This window comes from Corylus avellana, chromosome ca5 (assembly GCF_901000735.1).
Source record: "Corylus avellana chromosome ca5, CavTom2PMs-1.0".
Lineage (NCBI taxonomy): Eukaryota > Viridiplantae > Streptophyta > Magnoliopsida > Fagales > Betulaceae > Corylus > Corylus avellana.
In genome coordinates, this window is record NC_081545.1 from 662,022 (window position 1) to 684,112 (window position 22,091).

The window sequence follows — 22,091 nt, forward strand, 5'->3', positions numbered from 1 at the left end:
CAATTATGACTTGTAGCATGGGCTAACTCTGAAAAAAAACAGATGTACTAATTAACTTTTGCTCTAACGTGCTCATGGGGAATGTATATTATAGAACCCTTTAACAAATCCGTCTCTAAAGCTACATGTATTATTTAAGCTATTAAAAAAGCATGTAAAAAATATATATTATTAAAAAAAAAAAAAAAAAAAAAAAAACGTAATTCTCACATTCTAAGGATTAAAAAAATTTCCTACCAACCAATTTATAAAAAATTCATGTTCTTTCAAATCTCTTTATTAAAAGTTAATACTATTTTAATTACTTATTTACCATATTTTGGAGCCTTAATTAAATAATATTGACTATTATTAGGCATTTAAATATTTTTTATGAAAAAAATAATTATTAATATTCATTAATTGGGGCCTAAGGCCTTAGCATAATCAACCTAGAATAATGCTGTAAGAAGAATCTTGTGTATGTCCTCCCAAATATAATACACCTTTTAAAATCACTATTAAATTTGAAATGATCACTATTATATTTTAATCTATTATGATTTTAAAAGTCATCATATTTGAGATGATACAAAGAAAATTCTAACATTACTCATCGGCCTAATGATGGAGCCGGCTTTGGACAAATGTTTTTACATTAACGTCGTTGTAGTATCACGTACACTGCCATATCCCTAAACCTTTTTGGAAAATAGTATGTCTTTCTTATGTTCTCATGAGTATTATTTTCTAAAAACTAGGTGAGAAAAACAAGAGCCAGTTTAATTTTTAACTTCTTTAAAAAATAATATACACCTAAAACCAAAACAACACCAAAAAAAAATAAAAATAAAGAAATAAACAAACAAAGATACCAAACATTTCTCGATCCTTTTTAGTGGCTAACATGGAAGTTTCACTTCGCCCGGCCAGCCGCGTAAGCCGAGTAGTAAAAAAAAAGGGCGGCTTGTATATATTTAAATAATTTTGAGAATGAAAAGTAAACGGTAGGGAAGAAGCCAAACATTAACCGGGAAACCTACGTGTCAAGAAAAGCAACGTATACGCGTAACGTAAGATATAGAGAAATTGTATATATATTCAAATTAATGTCCCGTATCTTCCCTTGAACTGAAGAGGACTCGTTCAAAATCCTTCATTCAAAGTCCCAAGAAACAAGAACTGCACGGAAGTTGTCTTCTGGATTCTGTGTTACGACGGAAAAAGCAAGGTAATTTAAATGGCTCCCAAGCTATACAAATCCGCATGTTTGTTTGGAATTCTTTATATATATATAAATTATGCAGAGGTTAACAACACCCTTAATCTGGCATCATCTTCATCATTTGGCAGCAGTTCCAAAGAGGCCTACTTTTGGTATATCATCATCATCCTCATCCTCACCATCATCATGCAGCTTCTCAAATATGTGTTTAGGCGGTTGCATGTTTGGGTTGTTGACTTTTTTTTTTTTGCGTTGGCTGGTACCCAGATGGCAGATGCTGCCAATATTTGTGTTTTCAAGATATATACTGCTGTGGTGTGTGAATTTTTTAGTTCGTAATTGCTTTCTTTTTTTAATCTCGTACAGGTGGAAGATTCCCTTTCTTGATAAGAAAAAACATGTCGGCTCCAACAAGTTCCATGTCAGCAATGAAGCCTGTGATGGGGGAAAATGAGAGAGCTCAACAGTTGGACTTGTTAAGCTCAGTGGATGATTTGTATGGAGGAGTTCGTGTAAACATGGAGCATCATCCCATGGATTCCAATGCCTTTGCTACTTTGCTTAAAGCTTCAATATCACAATGGAAGCAACAGGTAGTATATATATATATATCAAATCCAATTGTTTTTTGTTTTGTTTTGTTTTTCTTTTCTTTTTTTTTGTTTTTAATAAATAAATGAAATGAGGGTGGTCATCCACCAGCTTGTGCCAAAACACGAGGGGCGGTCATGTGGTCACCCCAATGAGCATAGGAGGATCATGACCAAAGGTACTGGGAAGTTGTGCAACTACCCTAAAACCCTTTTGGGTTCACCACCGCGAGAAACTTTAGAGGTGGTGTGACCACTCTTAGTGGCCAAACACCCCACCCATCGAATTCATTCGGTTTTTGTTTTGTTTTTAGTCTTCTTTGGATTTGGGTTTGAAAAAGAATAAAAAAATTAATGTGGATCTTTTAAAAAAACACAGTTTATTCCTCCATGAATAACTATATATTAGGGAATAACCATTAGAGTTAAATATTTAATACCCTCTAGGGTTTTATTTCTTTATTTTTTCCCTTTAGGGTTTGATTTTTATTACAAGAGGTGCCTATGGTTTTAATAAAGACCAAATTGGTCATTCCGTCTATTGACCATTAATTGACTTAACAGAAGTCTACGTCACTGACACGTGAATCAAATAAAATTTGACAATTGGCATAAGTGGCCAAGTCATCAGTGATGACGTGGCCACCTAATTAAATTTTTTTATTTTAAAAAAAAGATATTTTTTTCAAAAAAGAAAAAAAAAGAAAGAGAAAAAAAAAAAAAAAAAAAAAAAAAATTGGGCCTTGGCCATTTGAGGGTAGCCTTTGGCCATGGAGCCATCCCCTTTGGCCATGAGGGTGGTTTCGGCCACCCCCATGGAGCCAAGGGGGTGGCCAAAACCACCACCAATGGGTCTTGGGGGTGGCCATAGCCACCTCGATTTTTTTTTTTTAAATAAAAAATTTAATTAGGTTGCCACATCATCACTAATGACGTGACCACTTATGTCAAGTGTCGAATTTTAATTGGTCCACGTGTTAATGACGTGGACTTCCGTTAAGTCAACTAATGGAAGGACCAAATTGGTCTTTATCAAAACCACAGGTACCTTGATAAAAATCAAATCCTAAGGGGAAAAAATAAAGAAATGTAACCTTAGGGGGTATTAGGTATTTAATCCTACCATTATCATGTAAATATCTATTTTATGGAATAACGTAGAATCAAATAAAAGAATAATACTTATTCTATAGGAATAGCTATTAATTAATGCGGAAGTAGCTGCTATATGCCCTAATATGTTATGAATATGGAATATAATTTGCAGGAGAAGAGGGGTGTGTGGATCAAATTGCCTATCGAACAAGTAAATCTTGTTGAAGTTGCAGTTAAGGTAAACACATTAATTTCCAACTTAGACCATATGCTGGGTTAGCTTTAGAAAAACATACCTTGAATGTAAAACTGTGTAGACTGTGGTTATTGGCGTATAGTCTTCCAAATCCTGCTTCATAATCTTGTTCTACTAATTTTACAGGAAGGATTTAGGTATCATCATGCTGAACCAGATTACTTAATGCTTATATATTGGATTCCTGAAACTACTGATACTCTTCCTGCAAATGCTTCACATCGAGTAGGTATTGGTGCTTTTGTCATGAACAGTCAAAGAGAGGTATTTCCCAGACACAGTTAATTACCATGCATCATGGTTTTGAAAATTCTAGTAGTTCTTAAATTTTCCATCCAATCACAATCTAAGTATATATATATATATATATATATATATATATAAACACACACGTGTAAGGGAGTTTTCAAGTGGCTAGGCTTATCGATCTATTAGTTTCCAAAGTATATAATTTTTACAAGAAAATGTAGAGTAATTAATGTTTTTATTAAAGTTACAACTCTATCATGGATTAAATATATAGCAAATTATATAATTGTCATGGTCTTTTGGTTTGAAAAGTTGAAAGTAATAATGTTAAATATTGGGAAAAAATATAAAAAAAAAACCTCCAAATTAACAGCCGTTTACGATAGAATCATATAATGTTCAAAATGTACTAAAATAACCCATCAAACTACCAAAATGTATCAAAAATGCCACTTATTTTTTATATTCCTACAATACCCCTATTCTTTTTTAAAAATAAAATAATAAAACAATGAAAAAAAAACCAAACAATATTTTAAAAAGAAAAAAAAAACAATGGGTGAATAAATACAAATTTTTTTTTGGAATAAATAAATAATTAGTCACTGTAGTTGGCCTAAATTACAAATCAATCACATCATGTCGTATGAAAGTAAAATCAAAGTTTTCTAAGATATTCCAAAAAAATAATTTAGTCTCTGGAGTCAAATTCTGTTAAAAAATATGATAAATTCTGTTAAATGTGATGTCGACGCAAATAAAAATAGCGACACGTGTTATTCTTAGTAAAAAAAATGAAACTAAAAAAAATGAAAGCCGCCCCTTTCCTTTTTTCTTTTTTCTTTTTCTTTTTTTTTAAAAAAAAAAATTAAATTTTTAGTTTTTTATTTTATGAATTTTTTATTTTTGTTTTTAAAAGAATAAGGGTATGATTGGAATATAAAAAAATATGTGACCTTTTTTACACACTTTGATAGTTTGATACGCTTCTTTAGCACCTTTTGAACATTTTGAGAGTTTAGGGGGACCTTTTTATATTTTTTTTCCTAAATATTGTAAAAAAAGGCAAACTCTATGGATCAAATGGTAGTTTTCATTTGTGTCACAAGTACAGATTGCTTTGTTCAGATATCATATAGCTTCTCTCTGTTTATTTTCTCCTTTTTTGGAAAAAATAACATGCTTCAGTGTATTTGGCTTGAAAATTTCAATTTCCCAGGAATGTGATGGCTTAATATATCTGACTACTGAAATTGATGTTATTGTATGATAGGTGCTTGTAGTTATGGAGAATGGTGGCAGATTCAAAGGAACAGGCGTATGGAAGTTCCCTACTGGGGTTGTTAATGAAGTGAGTACATTATGAGTGCAGTTCTTTATCCAATTCTTTACAACATTTTAGAAAAGTGTTTCACCTTGAATTGAAATTTTGCATCCACAGGGTGAGGATATAGGTACAGCTGCAGTTAGGGAAGTCAAAGAAGAGACAGGAGTAAGTCATATTTGTGCAATTGGTTGACTCAAATGAAATATATATGTGGGTTTACACATGCCAATGCAAATCTAAGACCATTCCTTATATTTTGTTTCAGATTGATGCAGAATTTGTGGAAGTTTTAGCATTCAGGTACAATTTTTTTTTCAGTATTATCTCTCTCCCCATGCATTTGCACATATTGTTGTTTTAGATGAGTCTACAGAAAATCTTCCCTGTAAAAGCAAGTTTTACTAAGCTGGTCTTACTGGATTTTGATAAATTTTCAATATAATTTGCATGCTCCTCAATCTCCTTTTTGATTTTTGGCCCTCATTACAGGGAAAGCCACAAATCATTCTTTAGCAAATCAGATTTGTTCTTTGTTTGCATGTTGAAACCATGCTCCTTTGACATCCAGAAACAGGATCAAGAGGTTGAAGCAGCCCAGGTACTTTTTTTTTTCAACAGTAACACTATGCTTGTTTTGCTTTCAGTAAATTTGCATCAACTTGCATTAGGGTTTTGAGTAAAATTTCCATTAGTTTTGTTAATCAAAATGATTTAATTTGGGCAAGCCACACTCTGGAAATAGGCATAAAATGTATCAAACTTTTGTCAATCCTAGTAGCTGCTGCTACTCTTTGGATTAACTCTTCGAAAATCATACTACATAGATCCAAGACCATGAGCCAAATTAATCAGTTTGCTGTTCGTATTTGATGAAAGAAATGAATTTAAGGAACAATCACATGCTGGAGTCCAGGCCTTGTGGTTTGATGTTTTGCACTTATATTTGAAGTAATTGAAAAGTAGGGCCTCCTAAATTACTGAAATATGAAACAAGGTTTCCTTATGTTCATTTTTTTCTTTTCTTTTCTTTTCTCTAGTGGATGCCAGTTGAGGACTATGCAGCCCAACCTTTTATCCGAGAACACAAGCAATTCAATTATGTTGCCAAGATATGCTTAGCAAAGTCAGATAAGAACTATGCTGGTTTTTCTCCAATATCTACATCTACATCTTCTGGCAAAACAAGCTGCCTTCACTGCAACAATCCAGATATACACCTATTAACTTCTGACCATCAGCAGTAGCTTTCAATATGGCAGTGTCAATAAATGATATGATCTATGCAAGTTGGCCTTATATTTTTCGTATTGAAATTCAAATAAAAAAATTAATATAGTCAATTATGTCTTTTCTATATTGCTTCAAGCAAGAAAGCAGATGCCCGTTAGTGCAACGGCTTTTGTGCTAGCGTGCTCTTAGGTATTGTATATTATAGAACCCCTTGAAGGGTTGGTCATACGACTATTCCAAAAAGCATATATGTTTGTTATGCAATCGGTGTATGTTAACAAACAACTCTGCTTGGCACGACTTTAGGATTGTAGGTCAATATTGCTGTTGATAAATGTTGTTCAAGTACGGCTGTAAATAAGCCAAGCTGAGCCAAGTATTAGCAAACTCGGCTTGGCTCATTTAAGAAAATATTCGAGCTTGGCTCATTTAAGAAAATATTTAATCGAACCGAGCTAAGAACCCTTGGCTCAAGACCGGCCCATTAGAAAAATCTGGTGCTCAGGATCGAGCTCAAGATCGATAAAAATTTGATTTCAAGTGAACCAAGCCCTTGAATAGCCCGACTTGGCTCACACCTTGTTCTCGTTAGGTAAGAACATGCAAGCTCAAGCTTAGCTAATAAGCTAGCTTGAAAATTTTACTTTTAATAAATCAACTTTACTCAAAAAATTGATTTCTTTTCACCATTTAAAATTTAAATGGTTGAGCATCTAGGGCATTATAGTTATTTATTCACAACCCGGCCACTAGGTGGCAAAGACTTGGATGGTTGGCTTAGAGAATGTTGTGCCATTCAATTTATAGAAGTGAGATGATATAGTGTTTGCTTCTTTTTTCGATGTGGGACAAGGAAAAGCTTCACAAGTATAACACACCCAAACTCTATCCCTCTGTCTCATTCTTTTCTCTCTCAACTCTGGTTCTCTCTTCTCTCCCTCTCGCTCAACTTCACTTCTCAGCCCAACTCTCTCTCTTCTGTAATTTCACAACCTCCCTCTCGCTCAACTTCACTTCTCTTTTCTCTCTCAACAAGTGTGCTGTGAGTGAGAAAAAAGAGCAAGTAACCATCAACCACCACAAATGTCTCTTGGTCCCAACTGCCAGTACAGTGTTTAGAGTTTTTTAATGGTGTTGGGACGAAGATCAGCTTGCAAATCTTGCCCTCCTCCATGATTGAGAAAAGCAAGCATTTTTTATGCTCTAGTCTAAGTTCTGCAGATATGGAAAGAAAAGAGGAAAGCCAGATTTAGCTGTCAGCAGATAAGGTTGAAGAAGGAATAAAAGAAGAAGAAAAGAAAAAGATGAAGTGTGCTGGAAGTGGGAGGCGAGGAATGAAAAAGAAGAAAATAAAATGGAAGAAAGAGCAAGTGGCATGGGGGAAGGTGGGGGAAAGTGGAAAGTTGGTGTAAAAGGAATTTTTGATTTTGTTGTCTGTCCTTCCAGGCAAGCGAGCAGCAATGGCTGACCACATATGACAAAAATAATCAATTAAATATAAGCCCAAAACGACATAATTTTGACTAAGAAATGGTTTAAAAAATGGTTACAAAATGGAATTAAAAAAAGTTGTTATTATATAGTTGTTATTATATATGTATAATTATAATTTAGGGATAAATGTAAAATTGGTTGGCTTAAATTACAAATTCCATTATATGATTTGTTATTAAATAATCATATGATTTAATGATCAATAGATCATGCGATATAACCATATAAATTCCAATGGCAATACATTAATACTTCAATTGTGGTTATAAGTAACACATTGTTGAATCCAATGTTAATTACTTAATTTGATATTATACGAATAACATTATCATTGTATATGAATACTATGATTAAGTATTTTCTTTTTTTAGAAAATATAATTAAGTATTTGAATTGTCATTTAATCATATGATTAAGTATTGATCTTATACATTTGTATTATTCAATATATATGTATAATTATAACTTATAATGTATGTGGACTTATAACATACATTGGAAATTGGAACGAAGTTTTTAGATTCTTAGTTATTGTATTAGTATCAATTTGTATATTTTTTTATTATTATTATTGAAAGGGGGAAAAGGTTACAAGGGGGATCTTTTCCACTCTTGATCCGAATGGACAAGAGAATAGATGATCCTATGGGAATGCTTCCAAACACTAGGTGGGAAGCGGCCCATAAGTATCAATTTGTATACTTATGTCATATTATATATGTATAATTTGTTATTAGATAATCATATGATTTAATGATCAATTGATTATGCGATATAATCATGTAAATTATAATGACAATACATTAATACTTTAATTGTGGTTATAAACATCACATTGTGGAATCCAATGCCAATTACTTAATTTGATATTATACGAATGACATTTTTATTGTACACAAATACTATGATTAAGTATTTAAATTGTCATTGAATCATATGATTAATTATTGATCTTATACATTTGTAATATTCAATATATATGTATAATTATAATTTAAAACGTCTATGAACTTATAACATACATTGGAAGTTGGAACAAAGTTTCTAGGCACTTAATTATTATTATTATTATTATTATTATTATTTTTTGACATGTCCGCACAAGAGGTGGGAGGGGGATTTGAATTAGTGACCTCCGCTTCATTAGGCGTGGTCCTAGCCGATTGAGCTACCTCTTGAGGACGGCACTTAATTATTGTATTAGTATCAATTTGCATACTTATATCATATTATATATGTATAATTTGTTATTAGATAATCATATAATTTAATGATCAATTGATATTTGATCATATGATATAATCATATAAATTATAATAAGTAATGACAATACATTAATACTTCAATTGTGATTATAAGCAAAACATTGTTGAATTCAATGCCAATTACTTAATTTCATATTATATGAATTACATTGTCATTTGTAGATGAATAATATGATTAAGTATTTGAATTGTAATTGGATCCTATATAACATAAATTACTTAATTACTATTATATGTATTTAAATTTATATAACTATTTTTTTGTAATATATTAATATATTTTGTATATATATATATAAGATCTATTAATGAGCAAACGAGTCGAGCTAATGAGCCAGGCGAGCTGAACGAGCTCGAGTTAAACGAGTCGAACTCACGAGCCCCCGTCGAGCTTAATCGAGCGAGTCGGGTATGCGTCACTAGTTAATCGAGCGAGTTTCAACAGTAACGAGCAAGCTTATACAGTGTCGAGCTCGAGCTTAGCCAAGCGGGTAGCGAGCGAGCTGTCGAGTGTGTTGGCTCATTTACAGCCCTAGTTCAAGGACCAACTGTGCCATTTTCTCTCATTGAGATGCCGATAAATATTGTTTGTGTTATTGTAGAGAGTAAAGCTATTATTTACGCTCAATTCACACCCGATGATGTGGTATATTTTAAAATATGACTTTTTTTTTTTGTGTATTTGTATTTATTTTATTTGGCTAACATGGAAAAATCACTTAAAATACGCCAGGTTAGACAATGATAAATAGGTGCGAAGAGTCGTATCACTACTCTATTAATTAACAGTGGAGCAGTTGTACAATCTAAAAAGTCAAGGAATCATAGGAGATGGAAACACATCGAGCACAAATATCATCTTATAAGAGAAATAGTATCTCAGGGAGATACAACTGTAGTTAAGATTCCAACGACCGAGAATTTGGCAGACCCGTCCACTAAAACCTTGCCACAGAAGATTTTTTAATCTCACATGAAAGAAACGTGAGTCAAATATATGTCTCACTGGAATTAAGGGCAAGTGGGAGTTTGTTGGGATTATGCCCATAATCCCAGTGAATCTTTAATCCATGAATACATTCCATGTTTAGAAATGAATACATTGTTTATTCATTATATCATCCTTATGTTATGACGACATATATTATCTTTTACATGAGTATTACATAAATTGTTCATTTTATATGTAAAAAGGTCCTAGGATAACATTGAATATGGATATGGGTGTGAGTAACGTTATCACACAAGGTCTTAGTCCATAAATCCTTGTATCCTTAAAGGTTTAAAGTTCACAGCCAGCAAATGGAACTGCGCATTCCATTTTGATAAGACTGTTATACATCGAATCTTAATGATCTACCTTGATCAACCGAAGCAGTGTCTTCGGGATTGATGTGTAGTGTGCTGAGTTCCTAAAGCATTGAACGGACCAAGGAGTTGTCATTTCAAGAAAAATATTGTACATTGAGAAAAAAGGCAATAAACTCCTTAAAAGACTTATTTGGACTTTGGTTCTAAATTTTGAGAAGTTCGTGGACCCAAATGTGAAAAATGTTGATTACTTAGATGTATCGTAAAGTGATACCTATCATCGGTAAATAGAATTCATTGCGTTGGGTAATCACATTTGAACATTGTGGGAACACAGGCTTCAAGAAGAAATCCAAATCTTTTGTCAGGTAGACAAATAGATAAGAAATTTTTCCTTGATATAGATTTTATGGATATTGTTCTCAAGTCTCTGGCCAGAGCATTTTGGTTGGTATACCAAAATATATATGTGCTTTATCGCATCATGAGAATATCATAAAATTAGTGACTTAAAGAAAAGAGGTATAGAATTAAGTGGTAGTATATTTGGCCTTAATTTTGCAACAGAAGTTTTCATGGACGAACCACAAGTTATTATTAAGTTAAAGGAATTAATTGTTTTTAAGCAAAAATATTTGTTGGAGTACAGTCACAATTATTTAGTGTAATTAATTGTGATTAAAATATTATCGCGTAACAAATGTCGGGAGACATAATTACTGAAATATTTAAGCCAATAATTTTTTTTTTCTTTAGGTCCCTCACTAAGCTGATATATATGTTAACCATATAATAGGCTCTCTTATTTATATTTGGGTTAAGTGTTTTATTTAATTAAAACATGGGCTAAATAAATTATTTAAAGTTGAGCTTGGGATAAAACCCATGCACTTTAAATAAAGCATGAAGGCATAAGGCCAGAAATTAATTTCTGGGCCTGGGCTTAGGACTGCAAAGAAAAGGGCCTGGGATTTAAGCTTTAGGCCCATGCTCCAGGGCAAGGAGATGCACGGCCCACAGAGAGTTTCTCCCTAGGTCGTGCGCCCACATAGGTGGAGGCTAGGGTTTGCCCTAGCAGGCCACCCAGTGTCCAAGTCCGACTTGGACTCTATTTTGCATCATGTCACACATTGCTTAAATTTGAAACTTCTCTCCCTAGCTGTGCCTATAAATAGAGAGGAGCCTAAGGCTCTCAAAATATTCAATCAAGTGTTTTTGATCATATTAGTTCTTTATGTTAACTCACGAAGAACAAAAGTTTAAGTTTTGAGGAGCCAAGCAAAAGCCCACACTCTCTTTTGGTTATAATCAGTCATTGGTGAGAAGTTCTAGAGGCTACGATCTTTCACTTTCTTGAAGTTCTTGAAGAACAAGAAAAGTTCTTTTGTCAAAATCCACAACACCAACTAGCTAGCTAGGGTAGGTAATGAAAGGATTATTGTAATAAGTAAACAAAATGAACAATAATCAATTGCTTTGTAGCAATTCAATTAACTGAAATCCTGATTTTTAAGTAGCATAATTTGGCACCTTTTCTTTCTTGTCTTCCGAGGTTTGATGTAGATCAAAAAACATGAAATGTATATGGAGCAACTGAGCTAATGGTGTTGGTGTGCAATAAGACGCCCAAATTGGCAGCTCTAGAGATAGTGTAACCGCAGCAAAGAAAAATTCAAAGAATGGAGAAGGAAAATTGTATTACCACAAACTCATTCCCCTAACAAAAACATAGGAAAGGCATCCAAAATAAACATTGATATGACTTAGAGCTATTTGGAATTGCAGGGAGAAATGAAGCTTTTAAAGCAAAACGTAATTTTTTAGGAAAAAAAAAACTGTATGTTTAGCATATTTGGGATTATGTTTGAGAAATAAAGCTTTTAAGTAAAATTTACGAAAGAGTATTTTTGTCATTTTTGCTTCATTCTTGAGGATTTAATAAAGAAAATCCAAACGGATGGGAATGACCGAAAGGGACTAATAAATTAAAACCTTGCATAACTTTTTAAAATTTAGAGGCACGACAAAATTGGGCATACATTTTCAACAAGCTAGATTGTAGTAAAATTCATATTGAAATTCCAATAAAAAAAAATGTAGTCAATTATGACTTGTAGCATGGGTTAACTCTGAAAAGAAAAACAGAAGACAATTTTGTCAATATTGATTCAGGCAAAAGAGCATGTGCGTAAGTACAACGACTTTTGCGCTAGCGTGCTCATTGGTCATGTGTATAGAACCCTTTAACAAACCCGCATTTAAAGCGATATGTATAATTTAAGCTATTTAAAAAGCACGTAAAAAGTACATATTATTAAAATAATAATAATAATAATTTCCATCTGTAAAAAATTTCCTACCAACCAATTTATAAAAAAATTCATGTTCTTTCAAATCTCTTTATAGAAAAGGAGACCCATAAAAAGTCTCCTCTTTTTGTCTTTTCTTTTTTGTTTTTTGTTTTCATTGATTCGATCACTTTTGAGCAACCACGCAATGCATAGCAAACGACATGTATATCTGCATTATCAAGTTGACACCCTTTATTATGAATTGAAAGTGATGTAAGGCAAACAACTTCTTAATATTTTCATTTCTCTGAAAAAAAAAAAAAAAAAAAAGAAGAAGAAGAAGAAAAAGTTAACTTCCTTTTAAAACTATTACTAAACAATTTTTTTCATAAAAAATTTAAAATTTATTTTACTTTATATCACGTCAATATTTTTTTTTTTATTACTACTCAAACAAAATATTCACGACAAAATTGTTTAACAAACGACCAGACCCTCTCCATGAATATTCTATCATTTTCCTTGATATTAACATGAAAGAATCATTAACTTTCTTTCTAGGACAAAGACAAAGACAATTGGACAGGACAGGGGGCGCATTCCATTTCTGAAGTCTTTGCGCGCGTCCCCTACGGCCGGCAACGACCGACGACCAAGTCTCAAATAACAATTTCTTTAGTCTTATTCCCACGTACGCTTCAAGACTCGAATAATTGGATGAATTTATTATAATCTTTTACCTCTCCAATTAAATTAAATAAAATTTTATAATGAATTATATATTTAGAGCTCCTTTAATTTGAGATTCAATTAATTTTTTAGTTTTTCTCTTTCTCTTTTTTTTTTTTTTTTTTTTTTTTTTGAAGTTACTCATATCAATTTCTAGTAGACATCTATAATTAAAAATATTTAAAAATTAAAGAAGCACGGTTTATAATATATATACTAGAATAAAAATAAATTTTAAAAATTGAACAATAAAACCACATTTGTAAAAGGAATTATTTCGAATTCACATTAATCTTTATGATGGGATTATCTATGGAGCCGGCTTTGGAGTAGTTCAAAAAAGGGCTTGTATTTAAATAATTTTCAGAAAATGAAAATTAGTTAACGGTTGGGAAGAAGCAAATTAACCAGAAATCTTCGAGTCAGGAAAAGCAGCAACGTATGCGCAGGGCTCGCTGAATGTATTTGGGGGTTTTAGGCGAAATTTTGAAGTTGGGCCTTTTTTTTTAAAAAAAATATTTAAATATTAATTAAATAATATTTATTTTAATAATATTATTATTATTTTCATTCTTATTGTTGTTTCATGACTTTTAAGTTTAACTTTTAACTAGTTGCCCAAAAAAATTGATGTGGCATATTTATTTTTTTGGATTAATTGATTTTATTTTACAATTGAGTTATTATATGAGGCCTTATTTTAGAGACCTAAACTTTTTTTATGGGAAAAAATTTTGGGCCTTATTTAAAAAAAAAAAAAAAAAAAAAAAAATATGCCTTATGTTAAAAATAAAATTAAAAATTTTTTTAAGCCTTATTAAAAAAAATTTTGGGCCTTTTTAAAAAATTTTTTGAGCCTTCATAACTGGGGCCCTAGGCGACTATGGCCTAGCCATTGAGCCGCACTGCGTATGCGTTAGACATAGGAAAACCCTTGTTGTATATATATTCACATATCCCGTATCTTCCCTTGAACTGAAGAGGACTCATTCAAAGTCTCTAGAGACAAGGACTGCACGGAAGTTGTCTTCTGGATTCTGTGTTCCGACGGAAAAACAAGGTAATTTAAATGGCTCCGAAGCTATACAAATCCGCATGTTTTTTTGCAATTCTTTATATATATATATATATTATGCAGAGGTTAACAACACCCTTAATCTGGCATCATCTTCATCATTTGGCAGCCGTTCATAAGAGGCCTACTTTTGGTATATCATCCTCATCCTCATCGTCATGCAGCTTCTCAAATATGTGTTTAGGCGATTGCATGTTTAGGTTGTTAGTCTTCATATATATATATATATATATATATTATGCAGAGGTTAACAACACCCTTAATTAATCTGGCATCATCTTCATCATTTGGCAGCCGTTCATAAGAGGCCTACTTTTGGTATATCATCCTCATCCTCATCGTCATGCAGCTTCTCAAATATGTGTTTAGGCGATTGCATGTTTAGGTTGTTGAATTTTTGTTTTTTTTTTTTTTTTTTGGCGTTGACTGGTAGCCAGATGGCAGATGCTGCCTGCCAATATTTGTGTTTTCAAGATATATACTGCTGTGGTGTGTGAATTTTTTAGTGCATGATTGCTTTTTTTTTATTATTAATCGTATAGGTGGAAGATCCCTTTCTTGATAAGAAACATGTCGGCTCCAACAAGTACCATGTCAGCAAGGAGGTGATGGGGGAGAATGAGAGAGTTCAACAGGTGGAGTTGTTAAGCTCAGTTAATGATTTGTATGGAGGAGTTCGTGTAAACATGGAGCATCATCCCATGGATTCCAAAGACTTTGCTACTTCGCTCAAAGCTTCAATATCGCAATGGAAGCAACAGGTATTTTATATATATATATATATATATATATATATATATAGAAATGCTAGAGATCCTAAAGGTTTTCCCAAATATTGGTTCTAGACTGACGTGACTGTAGTTAAGTGTTTTTTTAATAAAAATAAATCGACTCACCCACCCACACACGCATGCCCTATCCTATCCCCTTCACCTTCTTCTCTCTCCCATAGCACACTTCTTTCTCTCCCCCACACTCCAACCTCAGTTTCCGGCGAAGCCATGACCACCCAATGCACCAGAACGGATACGCGCCCACGCTGGGATGAAACCCACTGAAAGACATAGCCACCGGCGATAGATCTGCGACTCCGGCAACGCCCACCCACCAGCGTGACCTGCCACCCACGCCCAGCCCGATCCTCCCCCCAACCGTCTTCTTAAATCCAACGCCACCCAGCCCACAGCATGGTCGGAGTAGGCCGCACCCACCGCCCCGGCCCAGCCGGCTAGAATAGGCCACCACTCACTCCCAGGCCGATCCCCCCGTCCAGCCGGCTGCCCACCACGCTGCCTAGCCCACTTTTGTTTGTTATTTTTTATTTTTTTGTTTTTACATCAGTTTATGATGCAAATATGTGATGAAATTTATATAGTTGCAGTGGATTGATTTGTAGTCTCAGATTTGCCCAATTCTTTTTTTATATTCTCAGATTTGTCCAATTCTTTTTTTGGGTTATTTTGTTGCTTTTACATCAATTTGTGATGCAAAAATGTGAAGAAATATTCGGGAAGCTGAGGTTGGGGTGTGGGGGAGAGATAGAAGTGTACTGTGGGAGAGAGAGAAGAAGGTGAAGGGGATAGGATAGGTCATGCATGGGTGGGTGGGTGAGTGGGTTTATTTTTATTAAAAAAAAACTTAACTGCAGTTTAGTAAACTGCAGCCACGTCAGTCGGTAACCAATATTCGGGGAAAACCTTCGGGATCCCTATATATATATATAGAGTAGAGATTTTCGGCAGCATGGGGTCATCCGAGCGTCTGCCAAAGTCTGAAGTGGCCAAGGTTTTTTTCTTTTTTTTTTTTAAATAACGTCATATATATATATATTTTTTTTTAAAAAAATAAATAGAAAAAGATAGATATTAAAGGGAAATTCAAATTTGAGGTATTAGCACCAAGTTTAGGATAATCGAATCCCTTTTGGGTGATACAATCCCTAAAGGGTTAACCTTCTACCCCTAAATTTTAGTTTTGAATCCAAAAACAAGTTTTGAGGCATTAAAAATTAAATATTAACCCATAAAAATTTAACTTAAAAAAAAATAACAAAATTTTTTTATTATTATTTTTTAATATATGTCCAACGAGCGTCTATATTCTTTTTGTTTGGTGAGAACACGTATGTTTTCACTTGAAATCAAAATTATAAAGAAAAAAAGAAGTATGAAAGCTCTATCGGTGGCCGACTACCTCACCCTAACAAAACAAGGAGGCTATTTCCATTGGAATAAACAGTGTTTTTCAAAAAACTAAAACCTTATTGTCCTTTTGTTCAAATCCAATTGTTTTTTTTTTTTTTTAAATAAATAAATGAAATGAGGGTGGTCGGCCATTGTCTTATACCAAAACACAAGGGGTAGTGTGGTCACTCCCAATGAGCATAAGAGGATGGCCAAAGGTATTAGCCGGGGAGTGATGCAACTACCCTTGAAACCTCTTTGGGTCCACCACAAGAGACTCTAGAAGTGGTGCAACCACTCCTAGTGTTTTGCGATGGGTGGCCAACCATCTCACCAATTGAATTCATTCAACTTTAGTTTTGTTTTTAGTTTTCATTGAATTCAGGTTTGAAAAAGAACAAAAAATTAATGTGGGTCTTTTAAAAAAAAATATATAGTTTATTCCTCAATGAATAACCATCGGGGATATTCCCCGTTATCATGTAAATATCTATTTTATGGAATAATGCACAACCAAATAATAGAACAGTACTTATTCTATAGGAATAGCCATTTCATTTGAGATTACTCGATCTTCCGCATACCTAATGTGGATTTAATGTGGAAGTAGTTGCTATATGCCCTAATATGTTATGAATTTGGAATATAATTTGCAGGGGAAGAGGGGTGTGTGGATCAAATTGCCTATCGAACAAGTAAATCTTGTTGAAGTTGCAGTTAAGGTAAAGACATTTCCAACTTAGACCATATGCTGGGTTGGCTTCAGAAAAAACATACTTTGGATGTAAAACTGTGCAGTTATTGGTGTACAGTCTTTCCAAATCCTGCTTCATAATCTTGTTCTACTAATTTTACAGGAAGGATTTAGGTATCACCATGCTGAACCAGATTACTTAATGCTTGTATATTGGATTCCTGAAACTACTGATACTCTTCCTGTAAATGCTTCACGTCGAGTGGGTATTGGTGCTTTTGTCATGAACAGTCAGAGAGAGGTATTTCCCACAGTTATCATCATTGTTGTCACTACCCAATAGTAATCTAATTCTTAGTTTTTAAATATGCTCATCCAAACAATACCAATTTAAATTCTAGATTATCTTAATGCTATCAATTTAAATTCTTTTTGTTTTGAAAATTCTGATAGTTCCTAAATTTCCATCCAATCATAATCTATATGTATATATATGCTTGCGTGTGAGGGAGTTTTAAAGTGGCTAGGCTTGTAGCCTCCAAAGTAAATAATTTTTACAAGAAAATGTAAAATAATTCATGGTTTATTAAATAAAGTTACAACTCGATCATGGATTACATATATATGCAAATTACTTAGATTGATTGGTCATTCATCTGACTATAACCAAATGGACACCATAAGATTATCTCAAAGGCAAAAACACAAAAGATGGAACTTCAAATTTTGATGATCAGAAGTTTAGTTTGGCCCCCAAAGATAAATTTCTAGCTCTGTCATGGTCTTCTAGTTTGAAAAGTTGAAAGGAGTATTGTTAAATATTGTAAAAAAAATGAGGTACACTCTATGGATCAAACGGTAGTTTTCATTTGTTTCTCAAGTACAGATTGCTTTGTTCATATATCATATAGCTTCTCTCTGTTTCTTTTTTCCTCTTTGTTGAAAAAATCGCATGCTCCAGTGTATTTGGCTTGAAAATTTAAATTTCCCAGAAATGTGATGGCTTGATATATCTGACTACTGAAATTTTTGTTATTGTATGATAGGTGCTTGTAGTTATGGAGAATGGTGGTAGATTCAAAGAAACAGGCGTGTGGAAGTTCCCTACTGGGGTTGTTAATGAAGTGAGTACATTATGAGTGCGGTTCTTTATCTAATTCTTTAGAACGAACACTTTAGAAAAGTGTTTCATCTTGAATTGAAATTTTGCATCTACAGGGTGAGGATATATGTACAGCTGCAGTTAGGGAAGTCAAAGAAGAGACAGGAGTAAGTCATAATTGTGCAATGGGTTGACTCAAATGAAATATACATGTGAGTTTACACATGCCAATGCAAATCTAAGACCATTCCTTATATTTTGTTTCAGATTGATGCAGAATTTGTGGAGGTTTTAGCATTCAGGTGTGAATCTTTCTCAGTATTACACATATTGTTGTTTTAGATGGGTCTGCAGAAAATCTTCCCTGTAAAAGCAAGTTTTACTAAGCTAGTATTATTAGCTTGATAAATTTCAATATAATTTGCATGCTGTTCAATCTCCTTTTTGATTTTTGGCCCTCATTACAGGGAAAGCCACAAGTCATTCTTTAGCAAATCAGATTTGTTCTTTGTTTGCATGTTGAAACCACGCTCCTTTGACATCCAGAAACAGGATCAGGAGGTTGAAGCAGCCCAGGTACTTTTTTTTTCAACAATCACACTATGCTTGTTTTGCATTCAGTAAATTTGCATCAACTTGGATTTGGGTTTTGAGTATAAAATTGCATTAGTTTTGTTAATCAAAATGATTTTGGGCAAGTCACACTGTGGAAATAGGCATAAAATGTATCAAACTTTGGTCAATCCTACTAGCTGCTGCTACTCTTTGGATTGACTCTTCCAATATCATACTAGATGGATGCAAGACCATGAGCCAAATTGATCAGTTTGCTGTTCATTTTTTATGAAAGAAATGAATTTAAGGAACAATCACATGCTGGAGTCAGGGTCTAGTTGACAAGTCCAATTGGGCACTTTTTAACCAGGCCTTGTGGTTTGATGTTTTGCACTTGTATTTGAAGTAATTGAAACGTAGGACCTCCTAAATTACTGAAATATGAAACAAGGTTTCCTTATGTTCATTTTTTTTCTTCTTTTCTATTCTCTAGTGGATGCCATTTGAGGAATATGCAGCCCAACCTTTTATACGAGAACATGAGCTATTCAATTATGTTGCCAAGATATGCTTGGCAAAGTCAGATAAGGGCTATGCTGGTTTTTCTCCAGTATCTGCAGCTACATCTTCTGGCAAAACAAGCTGCCTTTACTGCAACAATCCAGATATACACCTATTAACTTCTGGCCATCAGTAGCTTTCAATATAGCAGTGTCAATAAATGATATGATCTATGCAATTTGTCCTTAAATTTTTTGTATTGAAATTCAAGTAAAAAAATTAATATAGTCAATTATGACTTTTCTATATTGATTCAAGCAAGAAAGCAGATGCCCGTTAATATTCCAGAAAGCATATATGTTTGTTAGGCAATGGGTGTATGTTAACAAACAACTCTGCTTAGCACGACTTTAGGATCGTAGGGCAATATTACTGTTGGTAAATGTTGTCCAAGGACCGACTGTGCCATTTTCTCTCGTTGAGATGCTTATAAATATTGTTTGTGTTATTGTAGAGAGTAAAGCTATTATTTACGCTCAATTCACACTCGATGATGTGGTATATTTTAAAATATGGCTTTTTTTTTTTGTTTTTATTTTATTTGGCTAACATGGAAAAATCACTTCAATACGTCATGTTAGACAATAATAACTAGGTGTTAAGAGTATTACTACTCTATTAATTAATAGTGGAGCAGTTGCACAATCTAAATAATCAAGGAATCATAAGAGAGGGAAACACATTGAGCGCAAATATCATCTCATAAGAGAAATAGTATCTCAGGGAGATACAACTGTAATTAAGATTCCAACGACGGAGAATTTGGTAGACCCGTCCACTAAAACCTTGTCACAGAAGATTTTTGAATCTCACATAGAAGGAACGTGAGTCAAATATATGCCTCACCGGAATTAAGGGCAAGTGGGAATTTGTTGGGATTATGCCCATAATCCCAGTGATCCTTTAATCCATGAAGATATTCCATGTTTAGAAATGAATACATTGTTTATTCATTATATCATCCTTATGTTATGACATATATTATCTTTTACATGAGTATTACATAAATTGTTCATCTTATATGTAAAAAGGTCTTAGGATAACATTAAATATGGATATGGGTGTGAGTATGAGTAACGTTATCACACAAGGTCTTAGTCTATAAATCATTGTATCCTTAAAGGTTTAAAGTTCGCAGCCAGCAAATAGAACTAGGCATTCCATTTTGATAAGACTGTTATACATCGAATCTTAATGATCTACCTTAATCAAGCGAAGCAATGTCTTCGGGATTGATGTACAATGTGCTGAGTTCCTAAAGCACTGAACGGATTAAGGAATTGTCTTTTCAAGAAAAATATTGTTCATTGAGAAAAATGCAATAAACTCCTTAAAAGACTTATTTGGATTTTGGTTCTTAATTCTGAGAAGTTCGTGGACCCAAATGTGAAAATGTTGATTACTTAGATGTATCATAAAGTGATACATATTGTTGGTAAATAGAATTCACTGCGTTGGGTAATCACATTTGAACATTGTGGGAACAAAGACTTCAAGCACTACAAAAAAAAGGGACTTTATTGACGTAGCAAACAGTAACTCATGTTTGCCACGTCAATAATTTTTGACGTGTCTAAATAAACACGTCAATAAAAAATGTATTGACGTGTCGGATTTTAACACGTCAAAAATTTTTGACGTGCCATTATGACACGTCAAAAATTTTTAATATGCCACTATAACACGTCAAAAAGTTTTGACGTGTCTAAATGCCACGTCAAAATTTTTTGACGTGGTATTATGACACATCAAAAATTTTTGACGTGTCATAATGGCACCTTTATTCCACACGTCAATAATTATAATTAGGTAGTAAATTAATTATACAATATGTATTAAAAAAAATTAGGTAGGAAATTAATTTTAATTGGTATGAAAAATTAATTTTATCATACTAGTATAAATTAATTGGTAGCCATATTAATATGAATCAAACATTTCATTAATATTTGATAATATTATCATACCAATTAATATTATCATGCATATGAATCAAACATTTCATTAATATTAATTTGAAATGAAATGATAGCCATATTAATATGATATGATATTATCATGCATAAATCACTTTAGTAATATTCTAGCATAAATCATTCTAGTAATATTATCATGCATAAATCATTCTACTAATATTAACATGATAGCCATATTAATTTTTAAAAAATAGGACATACATAATACATTTATTTTATAAGACCCGCAAACCCCACATAAACCCGGCCAACACAAAATATATGTTCATCAGTGAGTGGATTATTGAGCCCGGCCTCACGAAAAAATGGATTTTATTATCTGTACATCTAGAATATTAATTTTTTTACTCTCTAATTAGTTTTTAAGTATATTGTATGTATAATGTGTTATAAAAGAGAAAAAAAAAATGATATAAATTAAAATTTAAAAATTTATCTTGCAATTCTTGACGTGCCACATGAAGTTCTTGACGTGGCCACATGTGGCACGTCAAGAATTTCTTGACGTGTCCTGTGCTGACACGTCAAGAAGCATACCTCGGGAAGGCGCGAATCCAACCTGGGTTCAGTTCCTTCTTCTTCTTTTTTTCTTCTTTCTTTTTCCTTCCCTCTCTTTCTTTCTCCCCCGTGCGCGCCACAGCCCCCTCCCCTCCACCACTTTTTTTTCTCTACTAGCCGTATCTCCGTCTCCGTCACAGTCACACGCATTCTCTCGCCCGCGTTCTCTCTCTCACTAGCTAGCTCGCTAGTGACCGGGTGTTCTCTCTCTCACCCTCTCTCTAGCTCTCAGTGTTTCTCTCTCTCACCGGCCGTCATCACCATTGCTCCTCCCTCCGGTCATCACGAGCTCTCCCTCTGGCGATTCTCCGGCCTCTCTATATATATATATATATATATATATATA

The 22,091-nt window shown here is 33.4% G+C and overlaps 2 protein-coding genes across 5 annotated transcripts; both read left to right on the forward strand.

The window, feature by feature from the left end:
- Positions 1 to 1,602: 1,602 nt before the first annotated feature.
- On the forward strand, positions 1,603 to 5,965 carry LOC132180600 (nudix hydrolase 2-like). The gene is made up of 8 exons (XM_059593487.1): positions 1,603 to 1,797; positions 3,062 to 3,127; positions 3,272 to 3,409; positions 4,668 to 4,745; positions 4,836 to 4,886; positions 4,987 to 5,021; positions 5,211 to 5,319; positions 5,759 to 5,965. The coding sequence occupies exons 1-8, from the start codon at positions 1,603 to 1,605 to the stop codon at positions 5,963 to 5,965; spliced, it is 879 nt and encodes a 292-aa protein (XP_059449470.1).
- Positions 5,966 to 13,937: 7,972 nt separating this feature from the next.
- LOC132180895 (nudix hydrolase 2-like) lies at positions 13,938 to 19,461 on the forward strand. 4 transcript variants are annotated; one of them, XM_059593879.1, is made up of 9 exons: positions 13,941 to 14,101; positions 14,659 to 14,877; positions 16,956 to 17,021; positions 17,157 to 17,294; positions 18,040 to 18,117; positions 18,212 to 18,262; positions 18,363 to 18,397; positions 18,563 to 18,671; positions 19,144 to 19,461. In XM_059593879.1, the coding sequence occupies exons 2-9, from the start codon at positions 14,725 to 14,727 to the stop codon at positions 19,345 to 19,347; spliced, it is 834 nt and encodes a 277-aa protein (XP_059449862.1). In that variant the 5' UTR covers positions 13,941 to 14,101; positions 14,659 to 14,724; the 3' UTR covers positions 19,348 to 19,461. The 4 variants fall into 4 exon arrangements, with proteins under 4 accessions (XP_059449865.1, XP_059449862.1, XP_059449863.1 ...); XM_059593880.1 differs by lacking the exon at positions 13,941 to 14,101 and adding an exon at positions 14,399 to 14,434; XM_059593881.1 differs by lacking the exon at positions 13,941 to 14,101 and adding an exon at positions 14,465 to 14,501.
- The last annotated feature ends 2,630 nt before the right edge of the window (positions 19,462 to 22,091 follow it).

What these genes read in the sequence shown, in the direction of transcription:
- LOC132180600 (XM_059593487.1), top strand. Translation starts at nt 1,603, where the DNA reads ATGTCGGCTCCAACAAGTTCCATGTCAGCAATGAAGCCTGTGATGGGG. An exon ending in TATCACAATGGAAGCAACAG is followed by an intron (nt 1,798 to 3,061) that starts GTAGTATATATA and finishes TATAATTTGCAG; the next exon opens with GAGAAGAGGGGTGTGTGGAT. An exon ending in AAGTCAAAGAAGAGACAGGA is followed by an intron (nt 4,887 to 4,986) that starts GTAAGTCATATT and finishes ATTTTGTTTCAG; the next exon opens with ATTGATGCAGAATTTGTGGA.
- LOC132180895 (XM_059593879.1), top strand. Translation starts at nt 14,725, where the DNA reads ATGGGGGAGAATGAGAGAGTTCAACAGGTGGAGTTGTTAAGCTCAGTT. An exon ending in TTGTTGAAGTTGCAGTTAAG is followed by an intron (nt 17,022 to 17,156) that starts GTAAAGACATTT and finishes CTAATTTTACAG; the next exon opens with GAAGGATTTAGGTATCACCA. An exon ending in CTACTGGGGTTGTTAATGAA is followed by an intron (nt 18,118 to 18,211) that starts GTGAGTACATTA and finishes TTGCATCTACAG; the next exon opens with GGTGAGGATATATGTACAGC.